This window comes from Macrobrachium nipponense, chromosome 22 (assembly GCF_015104395.2).
Source record: "Macrobrachium nipponense isolate FS-2020 chromosome 22, ASM1510439v2, whole genome shotgun sequence".
NCBI classification, from domain to species: Eukaryota; Metazoa; Arthropoda; class Malacostraca; order Decapoda; family Palaemonidae; genus Macrobrachium; species Macrobrachium nipponense.
The window spans coordinates 18482793-18496520 of NC_087213.1; the positions used below are offsets into that span (position 1 = coordinate 18482793).

Below are 13728 nucleotides of genomic sequence, written 5' to 3' on the forward strand. Positions count from 1 at the left end.
TCATACATTTTTCATAATGACATCTGTCTCCTTCATCTAATAACATCAGCTTATTTCTTTGCTTTAGCTTTTTTTTTTTTTTTTTTTTTTTTTTTTTTTTTTTTTTTTTTTTTTTTTTTTTTGGGCGGGAGGGCCCTCCACACATTTTTCATAATGACATCTGTCTCCTTCATCTAATAACACCAGCTTATTTCTTTGCTTTACCCAAATATTCAGCCATATGAAGTCCACTTCTCCCTCCTAGCATTTCCTTCTGTTCGCAGACTATTTCCAACTGCTCTTTCTCAGTCTGTTTACTCTGACTCTGAGCTTTTTATGAATGGAAATCTTACAACACAATCAAATTCAGTTGGTGTATGTAGTTCAGATGAAGCTGGCTTATGGCAGCACGGGTCCTTCACAAAGAGTGATAAAGCATTATCATTATTATTATTAGTAGTAGTATTAGTAGTAGTATTAGTAGTAGTAGAATTAATCAGATGAACCCTATTCATAGGGAACAGCCCACCTCTGGGTCCATTGGCTTGAAATTCAAGCTATAAAAGAATAAGGTGTTCGCTAGAAAGAGAAGGTCAGGGGAAATAGAAACAGCAAAAAATAAATTAACAAAATAATAAACATAAAATTGTAAGTAAAATGTTAGTAAATTATTAAAATACAAATAGGGGGATAAGACGTTTGCTGTGGACCTCTGGACTCTGACCAAGCAAGATACATTTCTGCCAATAAAAAAACTCGCCCTATTATCAACATATTGTTTGTTTGTTTGTTTGTATGGTGTTTTTACGTTGCATGGAACCCTTTTTCAACATGTATTCCAGTTGCATCAAACATTTCTTGGGGGATATTACACAGTTCAACTGGCCAAACATACTTAAAAATAAGGCAGTGTTTTGCATGCCACACGTTCTTAAATCTACCTCAGTTTTAAAACTACGGAGTGGAATACAGTCATCAAACACTATTAAATTGCCAGGATGTGGCAGGTTGAAAAAAGCAGCCCAGGTAAGTCTATTAGCGATTCAAATTGTCCCCTTAACGTAGTCTTTTGTTTATGGTTTTATCCAGACCCATTGTCCTAAGAAATGGCGTTGAAGATATTTTGGTTTCTTTTATTTTCTTTCATTACAATGCTTTTTGGGAATAATAATAATAATAATAATAATAATAATAATAATAATAATAATAATAATATAATAATAATAATAACACGCACGCAGTTATTTATTGTTTACATGATAACATTTTCCCAGTTCCTTTTTTTTCTTTTAACAAAGTCGACGAATGGGCATTCCAGAAACTTCTGTAACTTCCTTCAGCTATTCAGGTGAAGGTCTTTGCAATATCCGTAATGGGACCTCCTTTTTACTTCTCAAAAAATGAAGCATTTTAAAATGTTAAACTATTTCTTTTGTTTATAGGCCGGGTCGGCCATCTTGGTGGAATGAATTAGATTAAGCAGAGAACTCCTTTTGTTTGGGCCTTGGGGTACCAGACGCCTGATGTGGACCTCTGGATGGCGAGCCCGTTTCGATTATAGCTCTCCTGAATCGGATGTCATCCCCTACAGGATTGAATCAGAGGAAATTCATTCGATCAGCGGCCAGCAACACTCTCCCCCCCCCCCCCCCCCCACAAGTTACTTCTTACATGGACACTCCTCCTCTACCAAGATGCTATCGCACACACACGCACGCACACACACGGAGAGAGAGAGAGAGAGAGAGAGAGAGAGAGAGAGAGAGAGAGAGAGTTTTACACTAAAACGAAAGCGAGAAAGATGCAAAGAGCGAAAGCCACGGCGGGTAACCAACCAACCAACCAACCATCTTGACCTTCAACAGAGGACTCCTGGAGAAACTTTAGTTGGTGCAACCACTGGGCAAGAAAGAACGATCGGAAGGGAAACGAAAAATTTAATAAACAGTTACGCATCTACGTATGAGACTAAAGATTTTGCGTCTATAAATAACTCCCATGTAATCGTCACAAGAGCATGAGCAACACGAGGGATGAATTCTGCTGACGTCACTGGATATACGGAGGTGGGTAAAGATATGAAGACCAGAGTCATGGCCACACCACAATGGTTGCTTCAGTTGCCAATGACTTAATATTGATTCGGGATTACGACGCTTCGTTTGTCAGCTTGAAAATATCCACGAAACTCATTACAAAACATTTTGTTATCCATGTCATGTAGAGAGCAAAGATTTGCTAACTTGACATTACAATCACCTGAAGAAAATTCTTATTACAGAGCACGATTTTACCACATCCTACGTCATAACCTGTGCTTGACGTCATAGACGATGTTCTCCTTCTCCCATTGGGCAGAGCACCTATGACGTCAAAGAATGAGAAATCCATTCACTCCTTGGAAACTTCCTAAATCAAGATTAAGAGGTATGATTTCTTGCTACAGGAATTGCTCAATACCGGAACTCAGTGACTTTAATCTTTCTTTTATAGACCTATGAATCACGGCGATTTGGGACGCCATGATTCCAATTGACGAAAGATATGTATGATGTCACTTTTATCGATAACTCTTCGTAATACCAAAAACAATTATATTAATAATGCTTTTTTAAATGACGAAAATACATAACATCTTTCCCTTCCCGATGGGAACACGGACCTTCCAAAATTAGACCATTGATTTCAGTGCTCAAAGCATGACTGCAATAATAAGTAAAATGCACTCTTCCTAAAAATGGGAAATTCAAGTCGTGTTGGAAATGCACCACTTTCTAATGCGTATAACAGGGGCAGGTGTTTATAAATCACGTGCCTCAAAATATGTAGCAAGTGTAACCTGGTCGTTCATCTCTGTTTTGCCGGACGATGAACCTTTTCTTTTGAGACTAGAAAAATACAACCAATTTTCAGCACTGGATGCTAACTATAATTATCCTCTTGAGACGAAAAATAACAGAGCAGTGCTTATCAGAATCTGAGAGAGAGAGAGAGAGAGAGAGAGAGAGAGAGAGAGAGAGAGAGAGAGAGAGAGAATTCTAAATATCTTAATTGACCTTACTTTTGGTTTCCAACCAAATCATTCAATTTAACAAATAATCTCGTTCCCCGGGAAAAATAACAACCGATAACGTTCAGTTACGTTCTCTTACATTCATATTTACGAAGTTCATCAAATATAACCACAATGCTATTTCGTCATACATTAAGACAAAGAAATATACCTGATAATTATACAAACGCAGTTTTTTTTTCTTACTTTTTCGTTCACCGAAAACAGGGTTGTTCTGCCGCCGTATAGGATACGGCTGAGTCATAACCACTATCTCTGGGTTTTAGAGTTTTCGTTCAATTTCATTTCATACCGCTCAACCAAACATACTACTTATACCACACAAACGGTCACAGACGAAATGAAAGAAATATTAATAATCGAGGAAATGCAATAAATTCAACTTCCATCAAAGACATAAAACAAAGGAAAACTCGAACTTGAAACAAACAAGTAATTGCGAAATAAATATCTCCGATGAACGATGAATTGAGGTAACTAATGAAGAAAGCTGCGACTCGCAAGGTGGGTGATGCTGGTCACATGACACAAGTGTTTGTCGAAGTATATATATTCCGACATCCAGAATCGCCTCAAACATACGACCTACCTCAGCTTTTGTCAACGGCGGTGAATACTGAAGCGCCAGTTTTCTAAGCATTTACTAAAGACACTGGACCTTTAACACACGATATAGAGTGCAAAACGATACTTTAAATTAAGTTTTCATTGGTGATACATTCCAGTGAATTCTACATTACAACCTGTGCATGTTTGGGAATATAGTAGAAAATAATCGAAGTTTGTTTTAAGAGAGGAGGGAATTGGAAACTATACCATTAACTGACAATCATTTCAATAACTATTTGCTACTCCGGAGTTTTTTCCTTAACGGCCGACCTGCCCACGACGAAAAGCAACACGTTGCCGAAGTTTGGAATTCCCCGTTCGGAACGGAACGGTTCACTTGACATCGCTCACGTCGTCCGCGACAGAACCGAGAGAGATCCTGAACAGTGAAGTGAGCGAACGAACAGCAAATTCAGTCAGTGCGCACTCAGATCTCGTGGAGGATACACCGCCGCAGCAAGTTTATTCGCCTTACGAAACGAAAAGTTCCTTTGTTTTCTGTGCCGTTAAAGACACTTCAAGATGGGGTGTTGTAACAAATTCTCCCTGTTTGTCATCAATTTTCTAGTGTTTGTGAGTATCGAAAGACTTTGTTGGATGTGAAAGTTTTTTTTTTTTTTTCTTTTGTGAGCATGGAGATCGCTTCACCCTCCATCCTAATGCTGTGAATCTCGCCATATTGCTATATAATTGGAAAGCTAGACTCTTCGGTCGGTGTTAAAGCCTTTGGTTTTCTATAACGAGGCTGTACTTGTGTTAAATTAACTGAACTACAAAGACTGTTTATATAAGTGATATCAGAGTTAAAAATGGCTTCTACAAAGTTTCTGGCTTACCTTATGACGGGTTTGCTGATTTTGAAAAATGTCATGGAGTACTACTAATCAGCGGATGTTTTAATTTTTTTTTAATTTTTAATGTGTTATTGAAAATGCAACTTGTTTTACTAGTTTTTTAATTATTAGAGATAAAATATGTACGAATGTGTTGGTGGTCAGTTTGATGTTAGGCCAAGTGAAAATCTGCGGGTTTCAATATGCTGTTATCACATGGGACTTGGCTAGACCAAAACACAAGAGCGTATTTATGGGCCTAAAGGTGTTTTGAATTGCCTGAAATATGTAAAGACTAGAATTTAATTTTATTAGTATCTCAAGAAGAGCTAATTTCTGTCCTTTAATGAGACTAATAAGAGAGGTTGCGCTAAGTTTACTTCTTTCTTTTGATTTTCCCTTTTAACTGTAGGAAATTGAATTCCCGTACCCAATATGCAAGGCTTTATAAGGAATTATTTTTTAACCCATTCCCAATTTGAAGCTTGATTTCTGGTATCATAGAATAATATCTAAACTGGAAGGGATAGCCCTGATGATTTTAAGCTTAACTCATAATCCCCTTATCTTAAATAATGACTCTGTCACAGGGAGATTGCCTTTTATTATTCCATAGACTATAGTGAAGACATTTTTTTTTATACAGCCATCGTTGTTAATTTGTCAAAATAGACAGTTTAAAGTAAAAATCTAAAAATTTCCTGTAGACGAAATGCGCATATTTAGTTGGAAATATATTAACATTTACAAATATGGTACACCTAACACCACACCACCCCACCCCACTCTCTGCTGTTGTAAATACTAATTATTTTGATGAAATGATAAAAAATATCTTACGCCCTTAAGAATGGTAGCAGCTCAGCCCTAGGTTGAATTTAAAAGGAGAGAGAGAGAAAACGAATCTAATGTAACAACTGTAAACCGGTTATACCCAGGTTGCTTCTGGCTGTGGGCAGTTAGTGGAAATTACCCAAACAAGTTTTGTAATTGATGCTCATTTTTTTTTTTTTTTTTTAACTAAAACTAAGCAGTTCGAATAAGAGAGCGTAGGCTCAAGTAGCAACTAGTGTGTAGTGCTTTTAAATGGCAACCTAATTTTTTTTATTAAGATAAGTGATCTAGGTATTTAAATCATACATATCTGCATTTAAGTATTTTAATAAAACGGTACCATTACGTGGATAATAACTATCTGGAGTAGTAGTCCCATGTAGCACCTTTACCTTAACTGTTATCACAAATAAGACATTTGGTAAAAGATCTATTCCTTAGGTGACAACTGTATACATGATTTAAGTTTCATCGGAAATATGTTGAGGTAAAACTCACAATTAGCAAATTGCCATTAAAAGAAGGTGGGCCCAATGATTTCTAGTTTTCCACCGTTGTTATTTAAGATTAGGTTGGCCTTATGCCAGCACGTGCTCTTGCTCATAGAGCAGCCCGTAGTAGTTTTGCACGAGTTGTATTTAGTGTTAATGATAATGTGTCTATTTCGATTTACAGGGCATTGGGGTTGCAGTTGTAGTACTAGCATCCTTGGTCATCTCCAAGGATAATGTGTATGGCGCCCTCCTGCAACAAGGCGTTCTTTCCTTGCCTATCATAATTCTCATCGCCGGACTCCTTATTCTTCTGATCGGCTTCCTGGGATGCTGTGGTGCCCTCAAGGAAAACTCTTGCATGCTCAAGACAGTAAGTTCAATTTCTTATTCTAGATCTTAATAAATACTTGAATGTGTTTGCCTTAAAATTTGTTGGGCCTACAATAAGCCCAAAATTGGATTGATCTTTGGACCTGCAATAATTACAAAGTTTTAGTTTATTGATAATAGAATCTCGTGTACAATTTTTTCACTACAAATCTATTTTCCGCTCCCCTTAAAAAATTTGCAGATGACATTCTGCAATTTCTATAAGCTTATTACTAATTCAAATTTGATTTCCCTTCCACAGTATGCTGCCATAGTTTTAATCCTTTTGATAGCAGAGGTCGTCCTTGGCATCCTGATTCTTGTCTACACAAACCAAGCCGAAAACATCATTAAGGATGGAATGGGCGATATTTTCGAGCAATACGGCAATGGAGACAAGGCTCTGAAGGAATCCCTTGATCACGCTCAGTATGATGTAAGTGTGATGTTGCTATTAGAACAATGTGGCTTTCTGGGGCAACTACAACAATCTGTGACTTTCTGAGCAATTATAACAATCTGTGATTTTCTGGGCAATTATAACAATCTGTGACTTTCTGGGCAATTATAACAATCTGTGACTTTCTGGGCAATTATAACAATCTGTGACTTTCTGGGCAATTATAACAATCTGTGACTTTCTGGGCAATTATAACTATCAGTGACTTTCTGGGCAATTATAACGATCTGTGACTTTCTGGGCAAGTATAGCAATCTGTGACTTTCTGGGCAAGTATAGCAATCTGTGACTTTCTGGGCAATGGCAACAGTGACTTTATGGGCAGTATTAATATTATGACTTCCTGGGCAATGATGATAATCTGTGACATTCTGGGAAGTTATAACAATTATGACTTTCTGGGCAATAATGTTAATCTGTGACATTCTGGGCAGTTACAACAATCTGAGACTTTCTGGGTAAGAGTAGCAATCTGTGACTTTCTGGGCAATGATAACAATGTGACATTCTAGGCAATTACAACAATTGCGACTTTCTGGGTCAGTTTCTAAATCATTCAAGGAACAAGTTCGATTCTCGGCCATTCCACTGAGGGGTGTGAGAGGTGTATTTCTGGTGATTAGAAGCTCACTCTCGACGTGGTTCGGAAGCCACGTAATGCCGTTGGTCCCGTTGCTGAATAACCACTTATTCCATGCAACGTAAAAACACCTATCCCATGCAAAACCCTTGTAACATTTAAATTTCCAAACGAGACATTTTCAAACTTGCTTTTCAAGTTGCCAGTGGACTTAAATATTATTGTTTCCTTTTTTAATACAGCTGAAGTGCTGCGGGGTTAACAACTACACTGACTGGAGTGAATACAATTACGGCAAAGGTACTGGTAATGTAGCTGATGGATGTTGCAAGATTATGGCGGACGGCTGTGGTCAAGGGGTCCTCTACAAATCTCCGTCTGAAATTGACCAGCTTATCCACACTCAAGGTTGTTACGATGCCATCAAAGAAGACATCCAAGGAGTCACCATTGGTCTCGGGGTGGTTTGCATTGCTCTTGCGCTTGTGCAGGTAGGAAGAAGTTTATATATATATAGCTTCTGCTGACTGTTAAAATCACTGCAAATGGTCTTTGCTTGAGTACTGTATATTGGCCCAAAGAAGATTTTATTTCATGTTAGGTGATATATAAATCTGAAATGAATATTGTTGAAGTAATACCCAAATCAAGATGAAAAATGATTGGCATAAAACGTTAGTTATTAGGTTTCTAACTTTTCTTCCGTTTCTTCTCCAGCTCCTGAGCATCAGCTGTGCCTGCGGCATCGCAAACAAATCTAGCCATTACGCATAAGTGGCTGATACATGCTGTAGGTAATGTCTGTGTTTGTTCTTCAAAGGAACAATAAAAGAGAGGGTATTTTTTAAGTACGGTAACGTGAAAAGGGAGTATTCAGTGCATGGGTTATATTTTAAGTGTGGCTAAGTACGGAAATGTGACATGGCTATTTTATTTTTAATACAAAGGCAGTAATAGTATTCAGATTTATCACACTGCCTTCTGTGCACAAAGTGCTGCTCCTTGAGCAGTTCAGCAAATCTACCACTACATGTAAATACTGTTACGGAACGGTAGAAGATCGTAAGCTCTTTGGTTTGATACAATAAAAAGACTATTTTCTTAATGAAGTAGCTACCTGTTAACCTAGTCGTTTATACTGTATAGTGTTTCTCTTAATATATTACATCAAACGTCCATTCCATGATCTTTTTGTTTGGAGAAAACTGAAAATACCCTTATGGTTTGTGAGATTTATTAAAATGTTTTTTTATTAAAGTTCGGTTTCCTTTAACCTTAAAGATTTCTTTAACATGAATATATGCACACTGATTTATATTTGTGATCGCAGACGTGAACATATGGCTAAGCCAGAGATCCATCTACTTGAAATGTGCTATATCTCTTGTCTGCTAAGGTATAAAAATTATTTCAATAGTTTCAGGTTTAAAACACAAGGTCCACGAAACTTTTATCTCGTGAAAATGTAACGCTACTGGTTCCTTGGCTACTTTTAGCAAAAAATTATACAATGAGTACTAAAAAAAAAAAAAATCCCTTGTGCAAATAGTATGACAAAATATATTTCGGAGGTGACTTAAATCTAACCCACTGCACAACAATAAAGTGTAATTTTTCACTTAGCATTTTTACAGATACAAAATCTAAACCATAAATCATGGAACCACCTGGTAGGACACTAATGCCCATAAACAAATCGCCCATTCCTAAGCACCAGGGTACAAAAGTAAAAAAAAAAAAAAAAAAAAACAAGGTTCGCTTTTTCCGATCTGCTGGGGCATTACAACTAATCAAAATTTTGAGGCGAATATACAATTTAAGAGAAACTAATAAAACCACATCATAATCGAAAGCAATGACATTGGTACAACGGGGGCAGCTTAAACGAAATTACATAATGCTTTAACAGGTCCTGACGAATTGGTGTCGTTCGGTAAAGTCTGCATAAACTAGTAATTACCGAAATAACTGACATTTCCATATATAGCGAATGTATTTTTTTCCAGAGTTCCAAAGAAGCCGTTATTACTCTATCAATCCCACATATGTGATTTTTCAACATACACCGAAAAGAAGGGACACTTTCTGGGCTAAAAGTTGAACGAACCAAAATTTTATCACCGGATGAAACAGAACGAAAAAAATGCCGGATGCGTCACAATGCTTACTCATTATGATTGCTCACTGGTACAGGTACTATCCTGCGAGGAAATCCTGTGTTGTAATACCTAATGGAAATACCCAATGAGTACATTTTCACTATTCAACAGCGTCAACAAAATTTAAAAAGAAACCTACTGATACATAGAGGCAGAAGTACCAGGAAAAAACTGCACCCAATAATGACAGAAATGTTAATTCTCTTCTCTCTCTCTCTCTCTCTCTCTCTCTCTCTCTCTCTCTCTCCTGCTCTCTCTCTCTCTCTCTCCTCTCTCTCTCTCTCTCTCTCTCTCTCTGGGGTTCCTTTTCCTGTTCTAAACACAGACTATGCAAAGGCAGTGAACGTGATTTTTCACCCCATGAAACCAGTTGGAAGCTACCTAGTTCAAATTTGTTTTTAATAATGATCTCTGCAAACTTATTCTATGAATACCCTTATGTTTCTCTATCTTCAAGATATATTTAGATTTATTTCAACAGTCAAGAAGTAGCTACTATTGTAGATTCACATCACCCGTGCATCTGATGTCTAGGCCAGTCCCTTACGACGCTCCTGATTGGCTGTTAATAAGCCAATCACGGCTGGAAACACACTGAGAAAGATTACATAAGCAGGATGTATTCCACTTCTCCTGAGGGATACTTTTGTATGAAGTATCCCTCAGGAGAGGGGGAACATAAATCCTGCCTATGTGAACACTCGAGAGAGTTTCCAGCCCTGCGATTGGCTTATCAACAGCCAATCAGGAGCGTCGTAAGGGACTGGCCTAGACATCACATGCACGGGTAATGTGAATCTACTATAGGTCCTCGTTGGGGGTATTCAGTCTGCATACCTCAAGTGGCCTATAGGTGTCACTCAAGGTTAATTGCATCTCCCCTTCGGCCCACAACTTTTTACTTTGCCTCCATTCTATTTCCTTAGTTTTCCCCTTAGGAAAGAGTTAGTGCCGTAAGTAGACCCCATACGGTGCACTGTAGGCATTACTTACGGTTCTTTGCAGCGTGTCTTCGGCCCCTAGAAGCAACTACTTTCGTTTCTTTTACTCTACCTCCTTTCATATTCTCTTTCTTCATCTTACTTTCCACCTCTCCTAATACTTGTTTCATGGTGCAACTGCGAGGTTTTCCTGCCATTACACCTTTTAAACCTTTTACTGTCAATTTCCATTTCAACGCTGAAAGACCTCATAGGTCCCAGTGCTTGGTCTTTGGCCAAAATTCTATATTCAACTGAACTCATTTCCCTACTTCTATCTCGCTGTCTAACTAACCCAACCTCTTCTTTTCACTACCTGAAACAATGAATGGCTGAAGGTGCCCCATTGCATGGCTTTATAGCCGAATATTCATACACAAAATCCATAAAATCGAGAGGTGAAGGATAAATTGTAAATTGCTATCATTACGGCGACTTCGCCTCCTAATCCACTACGTGAAAATAATTCAAAGATACAGAACGAGTTGCCTCATAAATACATTAATGTCCTTTAAATAGCCAAATATTCAATGCTATCAGTGATGAAATGAACAAAATTTGCCATACTAGTTAGAAATCCAGTCGATTATGGCAGGTTACAGAAAATCGGAGGATTAACACAACCTCTGAACGAAAGGAGTTAGGTAGAAAAAACTATGGCGTGAAAAACATTGTAACTGAGTTCATTCTGGTAGCAGAGATGCATTTTACTACCAGGCAAACTTAACCATAGTGCTATTTTGAAACCAACCAAGACTTAATTGTCTCTAGTTAAAACTGAAACACAGCGCCCCATTAGAGACTTTGCCACTCCTTCGTAATGTCGTTCATTTGCTTTCACTAGACGTTGCCACATCTGCCTGTAGGATCAAATGTACAAAGAAAGTATGAGACGCTTCAAGCTCTTGAGTCAAGGTGTATCTATCCTGAATTAACACATAATGGAATGTTCTCCACGACATCCTGTAGATGCTTAGACCCGTGAGGTGATTTATAACGGAGAAGAAAAATCGTCCGTTGCGCATAGCTCTGTCTGACAGTGCTATGCAATATACTACTGAAGTACCTTCTGACTGCCTGACAATGCTATGCAACATACTACTGAAGTATCTTCTGACTGCCTGACCAATGCTAGCATAAAATACTACTTGAAGCTACCTTCTGACTTGCCTGAACAATGCTATGTCAAACATTCTTACTGAAGTACCATTCTGACTTGCTTTGACAATGCGATGGCCAACATACTACTGAAGTATCTTCCTGGACGCCTCACAATGCTATACAACATACTCCTGAACTACCTTCTGACTGCCTGACAATGCTATGCAACATACTACTGAAGTACCTTCTGACTGCCTGACAATGCTATACAACATACTCCTGAACTACCTTCTGACTGCCTGACAATGCTATGCAACATATACTGAAGTACCTAAGTCGCCCAGACCGACAGTTCATCGTACATGCAAGGACGGCGAAAGGCACGTGCAAGAACCTGACATTCCAGTTTTCCAAAACAAGAAAGGGGAAAGATCAAAGACGGCTTGAAGATAAGTGAGGAAATCATCAAGGACATTTAACAAAATGTGAGTTAACACAAATGGCCAAATCGTTCATTCAGACACTCGACCGGTCCAAAAATAAAGTTATCGATAAAGCAGCGGCTGACAACAGACACCAGATCGTGAGATTATTTTGGGGCAAGTGAAGAATTACGCTGCCAAGAAAATCACTTTAACATGGCAGACTTCAAACCCTATGTTGCATGATGCACTGGATCGGATTAAAGCCAATAAACATGTAACGAAGTTTTTCCTTAAATCATCGGCTGAAACCCCCATATGGACTGTGTCAACAAACTATAAACTCTATGGGTGATAAATAAATAAGTATAGAGGAAAAGAAAAAGAAAACCGATACACTTGAATTCGGGTGTCTCAGCAGAAAGCTGGAATTCATTTCCTCCTTGGTTAAACATTTTTCTTCTTCTTTGCCTTCAGCTTTTCCCATTTCTATATGGAGTCGCTGTTTCTAGTCAGCCTTCTTGCTTAAACATTTGAAATCAGAAAACTCCACAACTGCGCTAAGAAAAGGATTCCACATTTCAGTTGTGGCCAAAGTACAACTCCCAGGAAACCGAGTAGCATTAAACCCGATAGTAGAAAGCGACACAGTTTGCAGCAGCATCCTGTCTATAAGTGTAGCCTGCAAAAACAGCTATATCGTGTAAAGATCAGTGCAGAGGATGTTTGTCGTTGTGTTACAATTTACGCAACAAACTTATCATCAACTCAACCTTAAGTAATGCTTACAGTGCACCGATCAGTAGTTCCCTTATCGACCATGCAAAATCATGGACAGTTTCATATCTGACCTACCAAACGCACCGGTAGTTAAATTTCCGACGAACCAAAACACCAATAGTTTCCTACGAACTCCCTGGGGGATTTCCATTTTCTTTTCCTACTAAACCTACATGTGGTTTCCCCCTTTTAACCAACCAAACCACCAGCGGCGGTTGCCTAAGTCGGCTTCCGCGGGCGTATTACATTCGCGCGCATTTAGGGATTAAGAAGTGTTACGATTGCGCGCCTCTTTTCCCCTTTTTCTTTCGGTCATTTCTTGTCAAACTGCCCTACTGCATATGGTTATGATCACTGTCTAGGTATATTAGATCTGACGACGCGCAGGCTACCTGGCATGCACTAGGGGACATGACGTCACGCGAAAGACGCTTTCCTTGTGAGCCAGGTATATAGACATAAGTTTTATCAATAATGAAAAGAAAGCTAAAACTTTTACTGTAGAAGACAGGCTAGCCGTAATATCTTGTGTTGGAATGAAAATCGCAAAACACTGGAATTATGATAAAGGGACATATAGATTAAATAAGCCTTATGGAAAAGTTCAGATTATCATGCTGAGGGGTCTGACTGCTAAATGGAAACAACCCATGTTTAATGGTTTCGACAAATCATGTGTCCATGAGATAATGATATACCTAGACCGTGGTTATGATAAGATAACGAACACTTTCGAACACTATGACAGCTCACAGCTTACAAAATGTATTCATTTGCAGTAAGCTACTTTAGTTTCAATCGCTCTCTCTTTTAGTCTGAAATCAAACAGCATGGAATTCACACTATCTGAAACCGAGGAAGGAAAGAAATCCTTGATTCACGATGGATACACATACACCATCAACAGAATTCTTAAATCATCGGAAATTTCATGGCACTGTACAGTGAAAACCTGCAAAGGAAGGCTGAGAACCGATAACAGCTGCACAACTATGATCGGTGGAAAAAAAAGAACTAACGTTCTCTTTGGAATGGGTTTGACAACAGAGTTTACT

General features: G+C 38.4%; 1 protein-coding gene across 1 annotated transcript; it reads left to right on the plus strand.

Annotated features, from left to right (window-relative positions):
• Nucleotides 1-3649: 3649 nt before the first annotated feature.
• Nucleotides 3650-8488, plus strand: LOC135198515 (leukocyte surface antigen CD53-like). The gene is made up of 5 exons (XM_064226169.1): nt 3650-4234; nt 6004-6192; nt 6454-6627; nt 7474-7722; nt 7949-8488. The coding sequence occupies exons 1-5, from the start codon at nt 4184-4186 to the stop codon at nt 8003-8005; spliced, it is 720 nt and encodes a 239-aa protein (XP_064082239.1). The 5' UTR covers nt 3650-4183; the 3' UTR covers nt 8006-8488.
• Nucleotides 8489-13728: the final 5240 nt, after the last annotated feature.

Coding starts and splice junctions, on each gene's coding strand:
- LOC135198515 (XM_064226169.1), top strand. CDS start 4,184: ATGGGGTGTTGTAACAAATTCTCCCTGTTTGTCATCAATTTTCTAGTG. Junction 4,235..6,003: donor TCATCAATTTTCTAGTGTTT/GTGAGTATCGAA, acceptor TTCGATTTACAG/GGCATTGGGGTTGCAGTTGT. Junction 6,193..6,453: donor ACTCTTGCATGCTCAAGACA/GTAAGTTCAATT, acceptor TCCCTTCCACAG/TATGCTGCCATAGTTTTAAT.